The sequence below is a fragment of the Syngnathus acus genome, chromosome 5 (assembly GCF_901709675.1).
Source record: "Syngnathus acus chromosome 5, fSynAcu1.2, whole genome shotgun sequence".
NCBI lineage: Eukaryota > Metazoa > Chordata > Actinopteri > Syngnathiformes > Syngnathidae > Syngnathus > Syngnathus acus.
This window is the reverse complement of record NC_051091.1, coordinates 13,963,083-13,985,633: the sequence shown is the minus strand read 5'-3', so window position 1 is coordinate 13,985,633 and position 22,551 is coordinate 13,963,083. Positions and strand designations below refer to the sequence as shown.

Here is a 22,551-nt window from a genome sequence, read left to right as displayed (position 1 = left end):
TGATAGACCTCAGCTACTCTCAAGTTTAAACCAGTTTGCATTATTTTATTGCAATGTTTTTCCTAATTCAGATTTGTTTCAAGACTAGTTAGTTAGACTTCACTTTGATGGTTAATGCAGTTATTGCAATTTTGTTGTTTTATCACAGTAGATTGGTTTATTTGCATTTCAAAAACCAGAAGCCATTCATTTACAAATGTGATTGCACTTTAGTTTACATATTTAAACAGTCAGATATTAAGATATGATGGACCGTTTTTGCATGATTTGAATGAGGCAAAACATGCTTTTTCTCTCGAATATATTGTTATAATCATTTGTTTCAGATGTACTGTAATTATTTTCTGTATAAAAATTAAAATTGGTGTTCAAAAAGTCTTTTCAAAGTCTTGAAAAAGAGGGGGTCATCTTATAATCAGGGTCATCTTTTATTCGGGCCAACACGGTATTACTGGAGAGTCTAAATCTGCGATGCAACAACATTTTCGAGAATTTTGGAGAGAAATGGCAGGTTGGAGATGGGGCAGAGGTTACTGAGGATATTGGGGTCTGAGGCATCGAGGTTTATGCAAAGAGCTCATGTAATTATAATTGCTTTTTGGTGAAGTGATTGAGTGTTCCGACAGCACGATTGGTCTTTGGACGCACCTCATGTCAACGACAGAACGCGAATTATATAAAATGAAATAAACCCTTTCTAAAAATGGGAATTGATTGACGCAAACGCGTGTTCTTCATGTTTTTATTGAAACAAGCAGGTGCTGTCGCCGTACGGCATCGGTTTCTGCTTTCCACTCAAGGCGTGTGCGCTCCCACAGCTGGGGATATACAGATTTTCATGGGGGTAACTACTTTGGCACACCTGTTCAACAGCTGACCTCCCCCAAGGCTTTCACTCGTGTAATCCTCTCCCAGCAACAGATACCTCGTCAGCTCTCCGGCAAGCACAACTAATGGACGGGCAGGAAATAAAAGCGGCACCCAAGCCAAGCTTCTTAAAAGGACATCTTTATTCACCTTAACAACACAAAAGCGACTATTTACAAGTGCAGAGGGAAGTGACATCACGGTGAATGGTGTGTGTGTGTGTGTGTGTGTGTGTGTGTGTGTGTGTGTGTGTGTGTGTGTGTCACTCGATGCCTTCCTGTTTGTCTTTGATGGCCACCCGGAAGCGTTCCTCCAATAGTGAGAGCTCACTGATCAGGTCGGTGATGGCGTTGGTGAAAGCTTCCTGGTGCACCAAAGCATTGCATTTGCTTCCACCGTGTAACATGGTCGCGTGCGCGCATTCAAGTTGCAGCACGTGTGTGAGTTAGTTGCAGGCGATACATTCGGTGCCTTACCTGAGGACTGTAGTCAGGCGTGCTCTGTACCCTGATGACGATCTTGTGCTCGAGAGGATGGGGAACTTTGTATCCGGCGAAGAGAACCTGAGGATCTTTCAGCAGCTGCCTGCGTGGCAAAAGAGCAAACGGCATACGAGCGAGCGTCACTCCCACGGACAACAAAAAGGATGCTCAGGTCTCATCATTTCGGACTTGTGACATTTGACTGTGGTGATTTGCCGTGAGGTTTTTGTTTGTGATTGCGCAGGAGGACAAGCAGCAGGTGCTCGGTTAGCAAGCTTGCGCGCAAGTTAGCCGCCAGGGGTTAGCCACCGCGCGCTACTTACGCTTGTATGATGTTGCCCAATGTGTGGTCTTCCTTGTTGAGGGTGAACAGGCACGAGTTGGGCACTTTTGTGTCCTTGGTGATGGTGATCTTCTTCTCGCCTTCGAACAACAAGAACGACTCGAAGGCGGGAGGCGCGTTCATCTTGGCTGCTGAGCGTTAGCCCCTGTGTCCAAATTCACAGAGCGTCTCAGAATGCCGTTTTTTCGGCTGGTTTACAATACGTCATTTCCGGAGCGACTCGACGGCACGTCACGTGACACGAACACAGCCTTGAACCCGGTCTTCGTTTCCATGGCGACCGACTTGCGTCTCTATTACTTTTCAAAATATTTGTTTAGGAACTCAGAACATGTAAACACAACTGCCAGTAGGTGTCAAACAGAGCCTAAGAAATAAAGCACTAAAATACAAGGTTTTGTGTGCTTTGGAATTTGTGGATTGACCATCAGTTACACATATAAATTTGGTTTCTGGTAAATATATCGACATTTATAAACATGCCATTTAGCCAGCAGTATCGTAGAAATTTATATTTGTTCAGATTCGTTGGATGGGGAACACTTTTAAGTGTCTCCACAGAAACCAGGCCAGATTCAAGGGCTGGTTGTTGTAATGTCGTCCCGACATAAAACAGGCCACGCCGTATGCTCAACAGAAAACTGGTGGTTCTTTATTCTTCAACTCCCGAGTACCGACCCCAGAATCACACTTAAGCTCTCGCGATAGAGTATGGGCCGTTCAAAGACCAGCTAGTGTGGGAAATTACAATATTCGTTCATTCATTACATCTTCCCCTCTTTTTGAAAAACAGAGTCTATCTTTGGCTCCACCAAGTGGTTATAACTTGTAACAACAGAACATTGTTATTATTACTATAGCATACCCAGCTCATGTTTTCCCATATGAAAGCTTTCCGCAACCAAGTTATATAACACAAATAACAGTATCTTAACACCGCATCAAATAGCTTATTTGAACACAGCATAACTTTAACTTGTTTTCTCTCTTTTCTAACTACAGATCTAACTTTGGTGGAGGCTTACTCACTCGACCTGAGCGAGTGATTGTAACTGTCTCAGTCATTGGTGATGTCTCAGAGGTTGTAATAATGTCGTCGTCCCCACTCTTGGGCGAAAGATCTTGCGGGGGCCCGCTGATAGCTGGAAGTAAGGGAGCAGCAGGCACTTTCAATAAGTGGTGGCGGTTCCGTCTAAAACAACCTCCTTGGGCTGTCGTCACGACATAAGACCCGGGTGCAGAACTGTTACCTTGTACCATTCCTGGAGTAGCCCATTGTTTTTCATTGTCCAGTTTCATCAGGGCCTTGTCTCCAGAACTCAGTGGAGGTAAGTGTCGGACACCATTCCTGCGGTCATAATAAAATGCTTGCTTCTGTTTGGCCGCAGCATCTGCAGAGCGCGTCTCCTCCCTGTTGGGCCACCTTGGATCCAGGTTAGCAGACAGGATGGGCAGCGTGGTTCTGATCTTGCGGCTAAAGCCTGCAGAAGTAGTGGGAGTGCTCCTATAAACCATAAGAGCTAAAAGGGGTTTTTCCTGCTTAAGAGTTCCTTTTGCTATCTGCACTGCCCTTTCTGCATGACCATTACTTTGAGCGTAATGCGGGCTAGATGTGGTGTGGATAAAATCTAACTCTCTGCTGAACCTCCTGAACTCTTCGGAAGTAAACTGAGGCCCATTATCATTAACAAGCTCCTCTGGAACCCTGGCAAAAGTAGCAGCTAGCTTACTTATAACCTGAGTGGTTGTGGTTGTGGGCAAGTTCAGAATCTCTAGATAGCGAGAATAATAATCAGACGCTACCAAGTAAGTTTGCTTGTTATATTCACATAAATCCACCCCTATCTTTTGCCATGGTCTGTCTGGCAATACTGTTGAGATGAGTGGCTCTTTATTCTGTGTGTGCCTAGTTGCAGTGCAGAAATCACACTCAGTAACTTTGTTGTTTATGCATTTTGAGATCCCTGGCCACCACACTGATTGTTTGGCCCTCTCTCTACAGTTCACTAGACCTTGGTGACCATCGTGAATCCTGTCTATCATCTCAGATCTCATCACACTAGGAATTACTATCCGGCTTCCCCTGACCACCAACCCCTCTACCACAGACAGCTCCCCCCTTACTTTGTAAAAATCTTTAACTGCCTCGGGAACCTGTCTTTCGTAATCTGCCCAGCCTTTCTGAATAAACTGTTTAACTAGCTGTAGCTGGGGGTCTAGGTCGGTGTGCTCTCTTATCTGCTGCAGCTTGTGGGGTGTTGCTGGGAGGTGGTTGATGACTGCTCCGATGTGCACCATCACGTCTTCCTCCAGCTGCTCGTTACCGGCTTGTTCAAGGGGCCCTCTTGACAGCGCGTCCGCCACTGCCAATGTCTTGCCGGGTGCGTATACTGCTTCTGCATTAAAACGCATCAGTCTCATCAAGAGTCTCTGGCACCTTAGTGGGACATTATCCAAGTCCTTGTTGTTCATCAAAGGCACCAATGGTTTGTGGTCTGTGACCAATGTAAATGTCTCTAGTCCGATCAGGTATTTCTCAAAGCGCTCACATGCCCAGACGCTCGCTAGGCACTCCTTCTCTATTTGTGCGTATCTTGTTTCAGGATCACGAAGCCTCCTTGAGCAATAAGCGATTGGCCTCCAATCTTCACCATGTCGCTGAAATAGGACTCCTCCGAGCCCATAGCTACTGGCGTCAGCGGACACCATCGTGGGTTTATTGGCATCATAGAAAGTGAGAACCGGTGCAGATGCCAAAGCTGATTTCAGCCTCTGAAAGGAGGATTCCTGTGCCGGACCCCACTGGCATTTCACACTGGTTTTTAGAAGTTCATAGAGTGGTTGTCCAACTGTCGCCATTTCAGGCACAAACTTTGCTCGGTAGTTGACCATACCAATAAACCGTCTCAGCTCAGCGACGTTCTGGGGTTTAGGGAACTTCTCAATCCCCTCAACCTTTGCTGGGTCTGGCCTCACCCCGTTCTCATCAATGATGTGTCCCAAGAATTTAATCTGCCTCCGTCTGAACTTACACTTGCCTTTGTTTAGTTTCAGTCCGGCTTCCTCAATGACTCTGAGGACCTGCTCCAAGCGTTTGTCGTGCTCCTCCTCCGTCTCTCCGTGGACCAATATATCGTCCATGTACACCTCTGCACCTTCCAGCCCCTGTAGTGTCTCTGCCATCTTGCGCTGAAAAATCTCGGGGGCGCTCGATATTCCAAATGGAAGTCTGCAAAAAGCATATCTCCCGAAGGGAGTAATGAAGGTGGTTAGTTTGCGACTGTCTTTATGCAGCGGGATCTGGTAGAACCCACTCCCAGCGTCCAGGGATGTGAACAGTTTGGATCCTGAGAGTCTTGGCATTATCTCTTCCATTGTCGGCAACACATATTTCTCCCGTGCTACGGCCTTGTTTAGTTTTCTCAAGTCTGCACAGCACCTTACTTCAACTTTGTTGGGCTTTAAGACCGGCACCATTGCTGCACACCACTCAGTAGGTTCGGTTACTTTTTCAACTATGCCTTCGGTTTCTAGTCTTTGTAACTCCTTCCTAACGAGTGGCATGAGTGGGAGTGGGACTCTTCTGGCCACGTGGACTGCGTATGGTTGTGCATTTTCTTTGAGAAGGATCTTTACTGGTTCTGTCTTTAACAATCCAGTAGTTCCGAACACAGCACTGATTTCCTCTACTCTTTTCACCAAACCCATCCTGACCGCCTCTGTGCGACTGAGCAAGCAGCTGTTCCCTTTTATCACGTACACTGGAAAGGTGTAATTTTCTCCTTTGTACTCTGTGTTTGCCTCGAACACCCCAAAGCACTGGAGTGGACCTCCGGGTCCTGAGAAGGGTGTTGTGGTAGGGGTTAGTTTGTACTTTTTATTGAGTAGACTGAATGTTTTGTCTCCAATGACGCTTGCATCAGCTCCTGTATCTATTTTGAAGGTCAGAGGCATCTCTGCAATGTCCAGTGTGACGGTCCATTTCTCGGGGTCTGCTGAGCCAGTGACTTCACCTAGAAAGTGGTACTGGGTGGCTTCACTGAGTTCGTTCACAACCTTGGTACGGCATACACGAGCCCAGTGCCCCTTTTTGTTGCACTTTTTACATACACTTCTTGCTGCTGGGCATTTGTTCTTTTCATAGTGCTGTGTGCCGCATCTACCACAGCTTGTGGACTCTCTTTGAGTATGTTGTGTGGACTTTTTGTGTGGTCCTTTCCGACGTCCTTCTGCGGAAACACTTGCGACCTGGAGCTCCGGTGGGAGACCGCTAGCTTGCATGCTAATTTGCTTGGTGACCTCTTCAGACTGTCGTACCTGCTGTATAACATGCGCCAGCGTCAGGTCTACTGTGAGCTGTAGTTTCAGCGACAACTCCTTGTCCCTTATGCCCACAACGAGCCTATCACGAATGTGCTCGTCCCTCTTGTCCCCAAAGTCACAGTTCTCTGCTAATTCATACAGGACTCGTATGTACGCTTCCGCTTTTTCCCCTTGTAGTTGGTTGCGTTGGTAGAAGCACGCCCTTTCGTGTATTATATTTCGTCTGGGTATAAAGTATTCATCAGATTTTCCAAGAACAACTCCATAGTCTTTCTTATCGTCTTCCCCCGCGAACTCAAACGAGGTGAAGATTTTCTCTGCTTCACTACCCATCGCGTAAATCAGTGAGCAAACTTGGACCTCACCGCTTTCTGCGTTCAGTTTCGTAGCCAGCCTGTAGCGTGCGAATCTCTGCTTCCACTCCGGCCATTCACTCGGGCGAGCGAAGTTAAACTCCGACGGAGGGTTAAACTTGGACATCTCGGTTCGGTAAAGGCTGATCCCACTTCTGACACCATGTAATGTCGTCCTGACATAAAACAGGCCACGCCGTATGCTGAACAGAAAACTGGTGGTTCTTTATTCTTCAACTCCCGAGTACCGACTCCAGAATCACACTTAAGCTCTCGCGATAGAGTATGGGCCGTTCAAAGACCAGCTAGTGTGGGAAATTACAATATTCGTTCATTCATTACAGTTGTCGAAGGCTGCGTGAAATTGGACACGGCGGTGCGGCCTTGTCGCGCTGGAATGACGCAATGTCGTCGCCATATTGTGCATTGAAGGACACATCCTATTTGTAAAAAAAAAAAAAAAATGGACACACGCGCGCACACCGTCATTGCGGAAATCGAACTCATGGTGCCTGCACACAAGACAGGCGAGTGTACCCCGACACCATCAGCGACTCCTGTACAGAGATAGTCCGCCTGTCCAAAACGCCACCACTGCTTATGATGGACCGCATAAGGCAGAGCTTCCATGGCTGCGAAGGACCGAGCCTTCGAACTGTCCTTGGAGGACGCAGCCTGCGAATTTAGACACAGACTGGCGAGCCGAGCCAATAGAGGAAGTACTACACGACTTCAACGGGTCTGCGCCCGCCGGTACGTAGCGCCGCACGATGGATTGGAGCACAAATTCAGCAAACGGGAAAACCAACCAAGCAATTCCTTCTTAAATAAATGTTGTGGGTAGCTCATAACAAAGCATAGAAGGAAAGCAAAGATGAATAGAAAATAATACAAAATACAAAGTGTACAACACAAGTCATTAAACAAGAAGGAATGAATTAATAAAGTCAATGAATAAACAGCGAATTACCCTGTCAGCCAAAGATGTCTATTAGACATCGGTGTGGTGTGGAGGTTGCAGCGCCTCCGATTGGAAGAACCTGAGGAGAGTGGTGAGGACGGCAGAGAGGATCATCGGGGCTCCTCTTCCCTCCATTCAGGACTTGTCATCCCAGCGCTGCGTGTCCCGAGCCCGTAATATTATCAGTGACCCATCACACCCCCACCATGGACTGTTCTCCCTGCTGCCCTCTGGGAAGAGGTTTCGCAGCATCCGCTGCAGGTCCACCAGGTTCTGCAATAGTTTCTTCCCTGCTGTCGTCAGACTGTTGAACATTCAAACTTAGCATTCCTCTGCACACTTGTAAATACTGTTTTTGTCTCCTGCACTGTTTACATACTTTATCACTGCTGCACTTTGTACTTTATACTTATCTTATTTCATATTTTTATATAGAATGTCACTTTTTAACCAGCCGCAATATCACTACATTGTTGAAAGCCGTATGCAACGTAATTTCGTTTTGTGTACACCCAGTGTTGACAAAATGACAATAAAGTTTGTCTAAGTCTAAGTCTAAGTCTAGATGTCTGGCCTATGTATAGACCTAATTTAGACGTCTAAAATTGGTCTAGGTATAGACCTAAAATAGACGTCTAAATTAAAAACATCAAATATGATCATATTTCGAAATTTTAAAGTCTCAACCAGCTGTGAGTTATATAAATAATGTACAGAAGTTGTTTGGATTTGTGTTTAACAAGCATATTGATCTGTACATGTGAATTTGTTATTTCTGTAACCTGATATAGATGTCTATTTTAGGTTATTTTATAGACCTAAAATAGACGTCTAAATTAGGTCTATATATAAACTAAAATAAATGTCTAAACTAGGTCTATATATAGACCTAAAATAGACAACAAATGTAAATCCATTAAATATGATATATTAAACCCTAAACCAGCTGTAGATTGTATAAATAATGAAACTAGGTTGCATTGCTTTGTTTTAAACGACCATTGATCCGGGTGAAGTGTGGTTATTTCTGTAACCTGATTGACGTCTATATTAGGTCTATGTGTAGACCTACCGTAATATTCGGACTATAAGTCGCGTTTTTTTTCATAGTTTGGGTGGGGGGGGCGACTTATACTCAGGAGCGACTTATATGTTTTTTTTCACAAATTTTTACTTGATCATGAACACATCACTTACTTACAAGTATAGTTGACCACTTCACATGTTATTTTTAGTGTAGTTGATCACTTCACATGCTTTGATATCTTTATCTTGAACATATTCAAAACATGAAAAATAGAGAGAAAAAATCAAATAAAGTAATTAACACTTTAAAGCGCCATATCCTCTGGACATGTCCTCTGTCACCAGGATGACATAAAGGACGAGAAATTTGATCGATGGATTTAATGATTTGGAGTGACACAAATGGTTTGATAATATTGTTGTTTATGTGATGGTTATTTAAAATATAGTTTGTACGTATATCGTTGTATGGGCCTGTGGAATAATTTGAACTGCGACGCGGCACACGGCATTGTTGACAAAGGACGATCGATGGATTTAATGAATTGGAGTGACACAGATGGTTTTATAAACGTGTTATTTATGTAATAGTTTTTTTAAATAACTGAATGTTACGTCAGGCCCGTTCTCAGCTCCTCGTTTGTGTTTGTCACATTAGCATACCGTATCGTTTAGCCTGTTGTTGCTCGTTCATGTCTGTTCTTTGTGTTGGATTTTGTCGAATAAATTGCCCCCCAAAATGCGACTTATACTCCGGAGCGACTTATATGTGTTTTTTTTTCACATTTTTGGGCATTTTATGGCTGGTGCGACTTATAGTCCGAAAATTACGGTAATTCAGACGTCTACTTTAGGTCTACAGCTCAGTGGCCTAGGGGTAGAGTGTCCGCCCTGAGACTGGAAGGTTGTGGGTTCAAACCCCGGCCGGGTCATACCAAAGACTATAAAAATGGGACCCATTGCCTCCCTGCTTGGCACTCAGCATTAAGGGTTGGAATTGGGGGGTTAGATCACCAACTGATTCCCGAGCGCGGCACCGCTGCTGCTCACTGCTCCCCTCTCCCCCAGGGGATGGATTAAAATCACACGGGGATGGGTTAAATGCAGAGGACAAATTTCACCACACCCAGATGTGTGTGTGACGATCATTGGGACTTTAACTTAACTAACTACACATAGACCTAAAATAGACAACAAAATTAACTCCATCAAATATGAAATATTAAACCCAAAACCATTCTGTAAGTTGTATATATAATGTACAGAAGTTGTGATGCTTTGTTTTAAGCAACCATTGATCCGTGTGAAGTGTGGTTATTTCTATAACCAATAATAAATCCATCCATCATCCATCCATCCAGCCATCAATCTTCCATCCATCCATCCATCCATCCATCCATCCATCCATCCATCCATCCATCCATCCTCCATCGATCCATCCATTTTCTATACCACTTGTCCCCACCATCAAATATGAATTAAACCCTAAACCAGCTATAAGTTGTACAATTAAAGTACAGAAGTTGTATTGCTTTCTTTTGAACAACCAATGATCCGTGTGAAGTGTGGTTGTATTGCTTCGTTCGAAACGCTAGGGGCAGACACGTGCATAAATAGTGCGCCACCGTAAAAAAAAACAAGAAGAAGTAGTGATGTGCATTCCAGTTCTTTTAGGTAAACTGAATCTTTAGAATCAGTTCACTCAAAAGATTCGTTCAAACAAATCGTTAAACGAATCGTCCCACACGCACACACACACACACACTGATCAGTTTATTTTATTTTTATTTTTTTTTACACAACATCCCGTGGAAACAACCCATACACATCAAACAATCCAACTACACGAACCCCCCTCCCCCCCAAATTATTATTATTATATAATAACAATTGGCTCAGGTAATTAACACATTTCTTTCTATAATACAACACACTGATCCGTTGGCAATAGATGGTGCGTCACTGACTCGTTCGTCACGGGAAATTACGTCACTGACTCGTAAAATCCCGCCTCCAACTATCACTCGCTGCTGATTGGTCGATCGCGAAGATTAACGAATGAGTGAGCATTGCCTTCTATGCCATTGCCAGCCGACACGTTATGCCGACATTGATGTTTTAATTTTGTATTTGTTGGCTTGTAGTTGATGGTGTTATATCGAATGTGTTTGAATAAAAGGTTGAATAAAACGTTATGCCGACATTTGTTAATTTTGGGGACACCAGCTCAGGGCCGGTTCTAGGAATGCACATAAGAGGGGGCAGTCAGAAATGTGAAGGGGGCATGTTCTTTTTTTTTTTTTACACATTTTTAACACTGTTAGTGTTTTCTTCACGGCAGTTGTTAGCTGTGTGTCCAGATCTCAACCTGGAGAAGTGGATTGCACTCTGTCAGGCCTCCACACTAAGACCTGTCCAGCTTGGGTGTCCCACCTGAAGATTAAAGCTTCTGCTGGTATTGCTCTTAGGGTCACTGAGGCACGCAAACCCCCTGACCACAATAAGGTGGCAATCTCTCAGGGGGCGGAACATATAATATGAATGTTATATTAACTATTATTTGAGTTGTCGTTAATCATTAGTTATATCACGGGTCATTACGACGAGTTTGGTGGAGTTTTTACTGCTTCTTCCAACTCCTACCGCGCTGACTGTAACTTGACACTCTCTGGCTGCGTCTTGCCTCATTTGCATACTCACAGTGATTGGATGTTTACGGAGGGGCGCGGAGTCCTGACAGCAGGCTGTGTGAGGACACACACTGCACCGACATGAGAGAAGAGAGGGGGCTGATTAACGTGTGTTTCTATCAGCGGATTTTTCACTTCTAAAAGTTTGATTCGAGGGGGCAGGACATCTGTTTGAGGGGGCGTTGCCCCCTCTTGCCCCTGCGTAGAGCCGGCACTGCACCAGCTCATATAACAACGTAAAACATATATCCATATTGTCATATAAAGCAGTTAAACCAATTGTCTGATTTTTATGTTTTGATTGGCGAATGTAAAAACAAGGAATAAAACACCAGACAAGTTTTAACATAAATGTTTATTAAAATAATAATAATAATAATAATGATAAAAGTACATCTCAAACCAGCAATCTAATGTGAAACTGCAGTTGATATATTGGATAACAATATTTAGGCAAATATATATGCATACATGTTATTTAAAACCTACTATAAGTAAATCGTAAATCTACATTCTGGCTAGTTCACGCCAGGAGACGCAACACGTTCAGTGACTGATACGTTGATGCACGGAAAGGCAGTTCACTCATTGACTCGTTCGCAAACGAGAAAGTCAGGATTCGTTCTCTCACTGATCCGTTCTCACGATGAACTGGAAATGCGAATCACTCACTCACTGATTCGTTCACTCACAGATGCGTTCGCTGGTGAACGGGAAATGCAAATCACGACTCGTTCGCGAACGGGAAGTTACGTCACTGACTCGTAAAGTAGGGATGGGCGGATCGATACTAAAATATCGATATATCGATCCAGGCTGCTCATTTTTGAGTATCGATCTCCCTAGCTAAAATATCGATACTTACAATTATTTAATTATATTTTCCCTCATTTTTTTCTGCTCCAATTTGACGACTTGCACTCATGCTAGCACTACTTTTCCTTTCGCCTGCTGCACCGGCGTGTCCTGCTCTGCACTGCTCCCGCCCCCTTTTCTCACAAGCCAAGCCCTCCTCCTCCGCCCCCCTTTCCAATCCAAACACAAACAAGCATGGCCACGGCGGCGGCCCAGTCCGAACGTAAGAGAAGTCTGGTTTGGATGTATTATATTTTAGTTAATAACAACGAGGCAAGATGTGAAATATGTCACAAAACGATTAAATATTGTGGCAACACCACAAACTTAACAAAACATTTAAGTAAAATTCACCCCACGGTTCATGAAGAGCTGCAGTTGAAACGTGCCGCAGACACTAAGGCAGCGACGGAAAACCCTGCAGCCACACCGAGGCTAAGGTACCAAAGTACCTTAGCTTAGAAGCAGCGTTTCAGAAAGGCAAGACATATCCAGGTATCAGGTGCTAACCAAAAATCGTAAGCATTTGTGGTTGATGTGCTATTTGAAGCAATAATTACTGCGTCATTTATAAATAAAGTTTTCCCCTTTTCAATTTGTGGTCGAACGCCATACGTTTTATTTGTAACTCCACTTCCTATAAACAACACTAAAGTATTACAATATTAAATGTAAGTATCCAGTGGCTTTACAAATTGATAGTTTTGCTGCTCATGACGATTAAGCCCTGTATCTCTGTTGGTACCATGTCTCTTTTTACAATATACTAAAAGACAAAACTTTTTCCTAACAACAGAGAGAGAGAAAAGTAAAGAATAGCTCCTTTTAATTAAAGTTATACTATTAATATGCATCTTGCATTAATGTTTTTCTAAAAAGATTAATAATTCATGTACATGACGTAATACTTTTTTCTACAAAATTCAATAGATGAGTCTCCAAGAGCAAGTATCATTTGCAGTGAAACACCTGCTGTAGTATACAAATGTGCAGGTCAATAGTCACATGTAAGGCACAAAATATTGATGCAGCATGCCACTGCATTTAAATTGGGTTTTTTGGCGGGAAATTACACTTCCGGTATCGATATCGGATCGATATCGGGTAGTTTTGGGCAGGAAATACTTGGTATCGGATCGAATCCAAAATCATTGGTATCGCCCATCCCTATCGTAAAGTCCCTCCTCCATCCAATGCTCGCTGGCGCTGCTAATTGGTCGTTCACGAAAATTCACGAGTGAGTGAGTGAGTGAGTGAGTGAGTGAGTGAGTGAGTGAGTGAGTGAGTGAGTGAGTGAGTGAGTGAGTGAGTGAGTGACAGACAGCATTGCTGCTATGCCATTGCCAGCCGACACACGTTATGCCGACATTGATGTTTTAATTTTGTATTTGTTGGCTTGTAGTTGATGGTGTTAATATACCGAATGTATTGTGTTTGAATAAACGGTTGAAAAAAATCCCTTATGCCGACATTTGTTGTTTTGGGCGGTACCAACTCACATAACAACCTAAAACACATACATATTGTCATATAAAGCAGTTATCCAAATGTCTGATTTTTATGTTTTGAATGGCGAATATAAAAACAAGGAATAAAACACCAGACAAGTTATGACATAAATAAAGAGACCCAATGATTGTCACACACACATCTGGGTGTGGTGAAATTTGCCTCTGCATTTAACCCATCCCCGAAGCGAGCAGTGAGCAGCAGCGGTGCCGCGCCCTGGAATCATTTGGTGATCTAACCCCCCAATTCCAACCCAAAATGTTTATTAAAATAATAATATAATTAATAATAATAATAATAATAATAACAATAATAAAGGTACATCTCAAACCAGCAATCTAATGTGAAACTGCAGTCGATATATTGGATAACAATATTTAGGCATATATATGCATACGTTATTTAAAACCTACTATAAGTAAATCGTAAATCTACATTCTGGCTTACATAGTTCACGCTAGGAGCCGCAACACGTTCACTGACTGATCCGTTGATGCACGGAAAGGCAGTTCACCCAATGACCCGTTCGCGAACGGGAAAGACAGGATTTGTTCCCTCACTGATCCGTTCTCGCGATGAACTGGAAATGCGAATCACTCACTCACTGATTCGTTCACTCACAGATTCGTTCAGTTGATTAACGGGAAATGCAATTCCCGACTCGTTCGTGAACGGGAAGTTACGTCATTTTCTTCTTTGTTTCGTTTTACGGCGAGGTGGCACCCAGCTTGAATGGGCATTACCGACACCTACTGATTGAAGTCATATGAACTGGAAAAAAGAACGAATCACTTTAGGAAGTGATCCGAATCACTTTAGGAAGTGATTCGTTCACTCTCATTCACTGAAATGAGCCGTCCGTTTGAACGAATCGTTCACTCACGAGCCAACACTAAGAAGAAGTAGTGGGTACTTTTCTTCGAGTTGCAGCGAATTGGAAACAGTACAGAAAAAGAATAAAACGACTTTTCTACAAAACAAAGAAGGGCTGCATTTAGGTACGTAATAATTTTGAACAGAGCAATGTTTCAAGAATGTTTTTGCGAGTGGTTTGTTTGTATGTGTTTTTTGGTGGGTGGTTTGGTAAAGATAACGTCCTTTACTTTTTAAATGTGGTTAAAACTTATTCATCTTACGTTTTTGATGTAAGGCATTTTTTGTTGCTTGAAATGTATGAAGTGACACATATAAACTACTTTTGCGAGTAGTTGGAGTGAGCGTGTTGTTTGGGGGGTGGGGTATTCGCAGGGTATAGATCACAAATTTGAGATTTTCTGATGGCATGGCAAAGATGTAATTTCCCTTTTTTACCCATGTAGTGATTTGTGACTCCAGATTTAGCTCAAGGAGTGGCACGTGAAAAGGTAGGTTTTTATCTTCTGATGTCATTAAAATGTGCACCTAACTTTGTTTGGCGCTCAAGAGGGCTTGGAACTGCAAGGCAAATCACTTCAAAAGTTAAAATTGTGTTGTGTCATGTGATTAACAGCGGTTAATGGGTGATTTGTCAAATCACAAATGTTCTTTTTCCCTTTCTCTCTTTTTCAGACTCCAAGCCTGGAGAAAAGAGGAGCATCTGTATTAAAAACTGACTGGACTCCACAAGGTATAGATTGATTTTCTTACTTATTCTTGATTGTAGAAGTAATCACAACTTCCTTGCGTAATCTTGGGGAATTGATCTGTTAATGGTGGTTTGAATATCCTCATGTATGCTTAGCTACTGTCGAGCATATGCAAAAAGCGTATGTTGTAATTGCAATCTTCAATATGGAATTTGCATTTATGACATGTCATTGCCTTGACTTTCAAATGTCAAAGTGCAAAATAAAACCCAGGTTTACCCTGTAAATTCTCATCATTTGGATAACAACTTGTAGAACAACCAATTTTATCAGTACTATTTTAAAATAACGTGATTGAATATGTACAACAGCCAAATTAAATTGCAGCACATTCAAAGGCACAGACAGAATGCCATCTTTTTTTTTCAAACAGGGCAAAGTTTATCATTGGAGAATGGTTCATTTGAATCTTGCAGCTAACATTTGCTTCATTCTTCAACAGCTAGGAAGTGAGTGTGAAATGCCCATGACAGGGAAAAGTAAGTTTTTTTTTATAGGCATTAGTCATTTAAAAAGAGGTCATAGCTGCAGTAATTTTAGTGAGTATTTTATTTCTATTTGTCTTTATTCTCAGAGTTTCTGAAGGTCATCGTGGAGCTCCTTCTGGCAATCCCTGGGCTGAGGAGCCTCAACTCTCGTTCAGAATGTGACGTGGAGAGTGAATGGTGCCCATGACTGATCTGGAGACCTTTGACATGATGTCCAAGGAAATAAATGACAAACAAGATGCAAGACTGAATGACTGAATGATTAAGCTTGGAATTGGTTAGTCAAAATTTTGCATGTCCCCCCCCTCACTCTTGATAGCTTACAAATGGAACCTGTAGGGTTCTGTTTGGTTTAATTGCTGTACTGTCAAAGTTACTGACTTTTCAGTTATTTTTTGCTTGATTTACAAGAAAAAAAGTCCTCAATTCAATTTTGTCTACACTTAATTCCACTCTTCTGAGACACTGTTCGTAATTCCTTGTATACAGATTGCAAAGCAGTCTGGTGTTAGGAGGCCGCTGATTTGAAGACCTGCTTGTTTCCAAGACCATGGACAGTTATGATTAGTTTGACATCTGTACTGTACATTACAAAAAGACAACAGTGAAGTCAAAGTCTGCTTTATTGTCAATTTCTTCACGTCAAGACATACAAAGAGATCGAAATTGCGTTTCCTACTATCCCACGGTGACAAGACATATTACACATCCAAGTAAACAATACAAAAAGTAAAAATAAGAAGGCACATACATACACATAAGAGCAACTTGGTGGAAATGGTGCAATTGTGCATACAGCAGACAGTCAGTATAGTAGTGCAAGTGGAGTAGTGCAAGGCAGCCATCGTGGCCCAAAAGGCCAGGACGTCATGTAGCCGATGGTGGAGGGGGGAGAGAGTTCAGGATCCTAACAGCCTGGAGTATGAAGCTGTTGGTGAGTCTGATGGTGCGGGAGCGCAGGCTTCTGTACCTGTTCCCAGAGGGCAGTAGATCAAACAAAGTGTGAGCGGGGTGACTCACATCACTCACAATTGTGGTTGGCTTGCAGGTGAGATGGGAGGTGTAAATGTCCTTCAGGGAGGGGAGTGAAGCACCAATAATCCTTCCAGCTGTGTTCACTATGCGCTGCAGGGCCTTCCTGTTGGTTTCAGTGCAGCTTCCACCCCACAGCGACACAGCTGGAGAGGGCGCTCTCAATGGTGCCTCGGTAGAATGTGGTCATGATGGCTGGTGGAGCACTTGCTCGCCTGAGTTTCCGCAGGAAGTACAGGCGGCGCTGAGCTTTCTTCGCCAGTGATGCAGTGTTGGTGGTCCATGAGAGGTCTTCACTGATGTGCACCCCCAGGAATCTGGTGCTGCTCACTCTCTCCACACAGCACCGTCGATAGTCAGAGGCAGGTGTTGGGTGTGACCCTTCCGGAAGTCAACAACAATCTCCTTGGTCTTGCAGACGTTCAGCAGGAGGTTGTTGTCCCTGCACCACGTGGTCAGAAGGTCGACCTCCAACCTGTATTGAGTGTCTTCGCCCTTGGTGATGAGACCCACCAGAGTCGTGTCGTCAGCAAATTTCACTACGCGGTTGTTGCTATAGGTCGCAGTGCAGTCATGTGTCAGCAGCGTGAAGAGCAGCGGACTGAGCACGCAGCCCTAGGGGGCCCCCGCGCTCAGCGTGATGCTGCTCGAGATATTGTCGCCAACACGTACTACTTGAGGCCTCTGACAGAGGAAGTCCAGTAGCCAGTTGCAGAGGTAGGTACTAAGTCCCAGTTTGTCGAGTTTGCAGATGAGTTGTTGTGGTACAATGGTGTTGAAAGCAGAACTGAAGTCCACAAACAGCAATCTCACATACGAATCTCTTTTTTCCAGGTGGGTGAGGGCTGAGTGGAGGGCAGAGCAGATTGCATCCTCAGAGGACCGATATGCAAACTGGAAGGGGTCAAGGGTGGGGGGGAGAATGGATCTGATGTGTGTCATGACAAGCCGCTCAAAGCAGCTATCTGTTTGGAAGACATCAATATGTTTCTATTAACAACCATAAATCTTCATACAAACCCATCAATTATGGAGTTCCCCAAGGGTCCATCTTAGGGCCGCACCTCTTCATCTTGTACATAAATGACATTGTTAATACTTCACCCATACTACATAAAGTATTATTTGCTGACGATACAAACTTGTTTCTTTCCCACAAAAATCCAAATACACTTGAACAAATTATAAATAGTGAGTTAGCGAAAATAAACACATGGTTTAAATGCAACAAACTCTCCCTAAATGTCAATAAAACAAACCACATCGTATTCCGCTCCCATAAAAAAAAGGACATTGACCAAACTTGCATAAAAATCAACGGACAAAACATTGAAAGAGTCAGCTCTACTAAATTCCTGGGGATCCACATTGACGAGTTCTTGAACTTTAAAAAACATATTGATGATCTCACAATCAAACTGTCTAAATATGCTGCTTTGTTCTTCAAATTGAGACATTATCTCCCACTCACTGCACTTCTTATTCTGTACAAATCCTTATTTGAACCTCATTTAAAATATTGCAATATTATATGGTGTAACACATTTCCAACCCATCTAAAAAAGTTGGAGATACTTCAGAAAAAGGTCATACGTGCCATAACATGGTCTGAGTTTAACGCCCCCACTAAAACAATCTTCCACCAACACAATCTTCTGAGGCTTGTTGAACACAACTATTTCCAGAATGCTTGCGTCATGTATCAGACTGTCCATAAACGAAACCATAAACTCTGTCAACTCATCCCAATCTGTACTCCCAGCCACACCCACACCACCAGGAATAGCAATTTAATCATTGGGAAAAAACGGAAACTAAAATCTACAAGCTTTAGCATTGTGTGCAGAGGGCCACAGATTTGGAATGAGCTTGACGAAACACTAAAAATGTTGCAATCCATATCCATCTTCAAGGCAAATCTAAAAAATCAACTCCTATCAATGTATGTTTAATGTCCTGATTATTAATCGCATGAACACCTGTGCCCTGTTGTTAATTTATTCATTGCAAATGTACTTTACATCAAATCCAGTGTAACCAGAATACTGAGACTATTACTTGTCGTATGTTTATTGTGTGTTGTACCTTATTGTGTGTTTATTGTTATTGTCGATTATATATCTGTATGTTGTCCATAATGTAAGGATATCTGGCCAATATCTGGTACTTATGGGAAACCAGGCCCCCTATTAAAAGCTTTAAATAGCTTGCTTGGGGTGACCTTTCACGCATCCGTAATACTGTTTGTTGTTTCATGTTGTATGTCTTGGATATTGCGTGAATAAACTCAAACTCAAACTCAAAGCACTTCATGATGATGGATGTCAGCGCCACGGGGCGGTAGTCATTGAAGCAGGATGGGGCAGTTTTCTTCGGCACAGGTATGTTTGTGGCAGCCTTGGAACATGATGGGACGATGGCTTGCTGCAGGGAAGTGTTAAAGATGTCTGTGAAGGCACCCTTAAGCTCCTCAGCGCAGTCCTTCAGCGCTCGACCTGGGATGTTGTCTGGGCCTGCTGCCTTACGGGTGTTGATAGCAGCAAGTGTCCTCCTCACGCTATCGACAGAGAGGCGGAGGGGCTGCTCGTGTGGAGGGGGAGGGGTCTTCAGCGGGCAAGTGCTGTTCTGAGCGTCAAAGCGAGCAAAGAAGCGGTTCAGATCGTTGAGCAGATGGATGTTGCTCTCACAGCTCTGCGGCGCGGGCTTGTAGTTCGTGATGGTCTGAATGCCCTGCCATAGGCTCCGTGCGTTCCTGCTGACTTTGAAGTGGGCGGTAATCTTGCAGGCTTACGATGTGGTGGCTGCGCTCAATGTTGACTTTTTTTTTTTTCCTGTTGTAGACTCTACACAAATGACAATGACAACGTTCAATATGCGTGCTCGTGTGACTCGTGCTGAGGGCCCTCAGGAAGACTACTCTGATAGTGCTGGTAAAAAAAAAAAACCTGTCTGCATGTTCCTGTGCGATTGCTTCATGTTTGAAATGTGCGACTGACATGAGATGCATCAAGGAAAAACTATTTTACAGGTAGTCGTTTTTAGAAATCCCATATTCATATTTCTTTTACAGAGTAATCCCAAGGTCTACAATGGGTGGTACCTGATGTCCATCGAGTTCATCTTTATAAAAGCTGTTGGCGACACGCACAGAGGCCATGGATGATGAAACAAGGACCGCAATGGCTTTAAAATTAAAACGGGCTCCAGCGCTGAGTAGCAAAGGGGGCTATCAAAACCCCACAAGATGTTTATTTTGTTTCCCCCGTGTTTCGCCAAGCTGGTTGTTTCGTTTATTTGATATGTCCTACATAAAATATGTATATATTTATATTGTAACTTAGTAGTTCTGTTCTATTAAAATAGCCCCCAGTTTTTAATATTGTATGTATATTTTTAAATTTTCAAACATTGCACATTTATATTTGTGATGGTTGGATAATGTTTGAAAAAATGTTTTTATATAGGTTCATTTATCGTTTTGGTTAATTTTAACATCAAAAGGTGTATTTATATCTGCAGCTAACACAGTGCTTCTCAAATAGTGGAGCGCGCCCCTGGGGGGGCGTGGCGCGATACCAAGGGGGGCGCGTGTGACACCGGGAACATGCTTTTCTTTTGGCTGTACTAGATTAAAGGGTAATTAGAAATCCACTGCAGTAGGTGGGAGTGGTGGTATCACTAAGAGTGTGCGCAAGGAGGAGTCGCTCTACAGTGTAGAGCGCACGGAACATACGCACACAGAACAGAGCAGGCGATAAAAAGTGCAGTGGGTCACCATGGTAAAATATTGAACAGGGTTGAAAAGAACGGCGGAGAGAGACAGAGATAAGAGAATTGAGAGTCACACGAAAGCTAAGACAAGGAAATATGACAAAGCGTACGTAGCGCTCCACCTGAGTGCGACTACGATGAGAGACGAGGAAAGACCGGTGTGTTTACTGTGCCTTACAATGTTGGCAGCGGACACTATGAAGCCAAATAAATTAAGGCGGCACTTATTAAGTCATCACGCTGATAAGATCCATCCATCCATCCATCTTCTTCCGCTTATCCGGGGTCGGGTCGCGGGGGCAGCAGCTTCAGGAGGGACTCCCAGACTTCCCTCTCCCCAGCCACTTCATCTAGCTCATCCCGGGGGATCCCAAGGCGTTCCCAGGCCAGCCGAGAGACATAGTCTCTCCAGCGCGTCCTGGGTCGTCCCCGGGGTCTCCTACCGGTGGGACATGCCCGGAACACCTCCCCAGGGACGCGTCCAGGAGGCATCCTGATGAGATGCCCGAGCCACCTCATCTGGCTCCTCTCAACGTGGAGGAGTAGCAACTCTACTCCGAGTCTCTCCCGGATGACCGAGCTTCTCACCCTCTCTCTAAGGGAGAGCCCGGACATCCTGCGGAGAAAACTCATTTCGGCCGCTTGTATCCGGGATCTCGTTCTTTCAGTCACGACCCATAGCTCGTGACCATAGGTGAGGGTAGGTGCGTAAATCGACCGGTAAATTGAGAGCTTTTGCCTTTTGGCTCAGCTCTCTCTTTACCACGACGGACCGGTACAGAGTCCGCATTACTGCCGACGTTGCACCGATCCGCCTGTCGATCTCGCGCTCCATCCTCCCCTCACTCGTGAACAAGACCCCAAGATACTTAAACTCCTCCACTTGGGGCAGGATCTCATCCCCGATCCGGAGAAGGCATTCCACCCTTTTCCGATCGAGGACCATGGACTCGGATTTGGAGGTGCTGACCCGCATCCCGACCGCTTCACACTCGGCTGCGAACCGCTCCAGTGAGAGCTGGAGATCACGGCCTGAAGAAGCCAACAGCACTACGTCGTCTGCAAAAAGCAGAGACGCGATACTGAGGTCCCCAAACCGGACCCCCTCAACGCCTCGGCTGCGCCTAGAAATTCTGTCCATAAAAATTATGAACAGAATCGGTGACAAAGGGCAGCCTTGGCGGAGTCCAACCCTCACTGGGAACGAATCCGACTTACTGCCGGAAATGCGGACCAAACTCTGGCATCGGTGATACAGGGACCGAACCGCCCTTATCAGTTGGCTCGGCGCCCCGTACTCCCGAAGCACCCTCCACAGAACCTCCCGAGGGACACGGTCGAACGCCTTCTCCAAGTCCACAAAACACATGTGGACTGGTTGGGCGAACTCCCATGCACCCTCGAGGATCCTGCTGAGGGTGTAGAGCTGGTCCACTGGTCCACTGTTCCACGGCCAGGACGAAAGCCACTGCTCCTCCTGAATCCGAGGTTCGACCTCCCGACGGACCCTCCTCTCCAGCACCCCTGAATAGACCTTACCAGGGAGGCTGAGGAGTGTGATTCCCCTGAGGAACACATCCTCCGGTCCCCCTTCTTAAAGAGGGGAACCACCACCCCAGTCTGCCAATCCAGAGGCACTGTCCCCGATGTCCACGCAATGTTGTAGAGGCGTGTCAGCCATGACAGCCCCACAACATCCAGAGCCCTTAAGAACTCCGGGCGGATCTCATCCACCCCCGGCGCCTTGCCACCGAGGAGTTTTTTAACTACCTCAGTGACTTCGACCCCAGAGATTGGAGAGTCCGCCTCAGAGTCCCCAGGCCCTGCTTCCACAATGGAAGGCGCGTAGGTGGAATTGAGGAGGTCTTCGAAGTATTCTTCCCACCAACTCACGACGTCCCGAGTCGAGGTCAGCAGCACGCCATCCCCACTGTAAACAGTGTTGACGTTGCACTGCTTCCCCCTCCTGAGACGCCGGATGGTGGACCAGAATTTCCTCGAAGCCGTCCGGAAGTCATTCTCCATGGCCTCGCCAAACCCCTCCCACGCCCGAGTTTTTGCCTCAGCAACCGCCGAAGCCGCGTTCCGCTTGGCCATCCGGTAACTGTCAGCTGCCTCCGGAGTCCCGCAGGCCAAAACGGCCCAATAGGACTCCTTCTTCAGCTTGACGGCATCCCTTACCGCCGGTGTCCACCAGCGGGTTCGGGGATTGCCGCCACGACAGGC

General features: G+C 44.7%; 1 protein-coding gene and 1 long non-coding RNA gene across 6 annotated transcripts; one reads left to right on the top strand and one right to left on the bottom strand.

Moving 5' to 3' along the window:
• Window positions 1-729: 729 nt before the first annotated feature.
• On the bottom strand, window positions 730-1,902 carry polr2j (RNA polymerase II subunit J). Of its 3 annotated transcripts, XM_037252650.1 has the most exons (5): window positions 1,673-1,902; window positions 1,344-1,452; window positions 1,129-1,231; window positions 1,045-1,089; window positions 730-950 (listed from the first exon to the last, which is right to left on the bottom strand). In XM_037252650.1, the coding sequence occupies exons 1-3, from the start codon at window positions 1,813-1,815 to the stop codon at window positions 1,130-1,132; spliced, it is 354 nt and encodes a 117-aa protein (XP_037108545.1). In that variant the 5' UTR covers window positions 1,816-1,902; the 3' UTR covers window positions 730-950; window positions 1,045-1,089; window position 1,129. The 3 variants fall into 3 exon arrangements, with proteins under 3 accessions (XP_037108545.1, XP_037108546.1, XP_037108544.1); XM_037252651.1 differs by lacking the exon at window positions 730-950 and having other exon boundaries at window positions 988-1,078; window positions 1,118-1,231; XM_037252649.1 differs by lacking the exon at window positions 730-950 and having other exon boundaries at window positions 993-1,089.
• A 12,466-nt stretch (window positions 1,903-14,368) lies between these two features.
• On the top strand, window positions 14,369-19,494 carry LOC119123475. Of its 3 annotated transcripts, XR_005098063.1 has the most exons (6): window positions 14,369-14,407; window positions 14,729-14,773; window positions 14,958-15,015; window positions 15,477-15,513; window positions 15,609-16,131; window positions 19,340-19,494. It is a non-coding gene; the product is annotated as an uncharacterized LOC119123475 (long non-coding RNA). The 3 variants fall into 3 exon arrangements; XR_005098062.1 differs by lacking the exon at window positions 14,369-14,407 and having other exon boundaries at window positions 14,521-14,773; XR_005098064.1 differs by lacking the exon at window positions 14,369-14,407 and having other exon boundaries at window positions 14,521-14,773; window positions 15,609-16,079; window positions 19,395-19,480.
• Window positions 19,495-22,551: the final 3,057 nt, after the last annotated feature.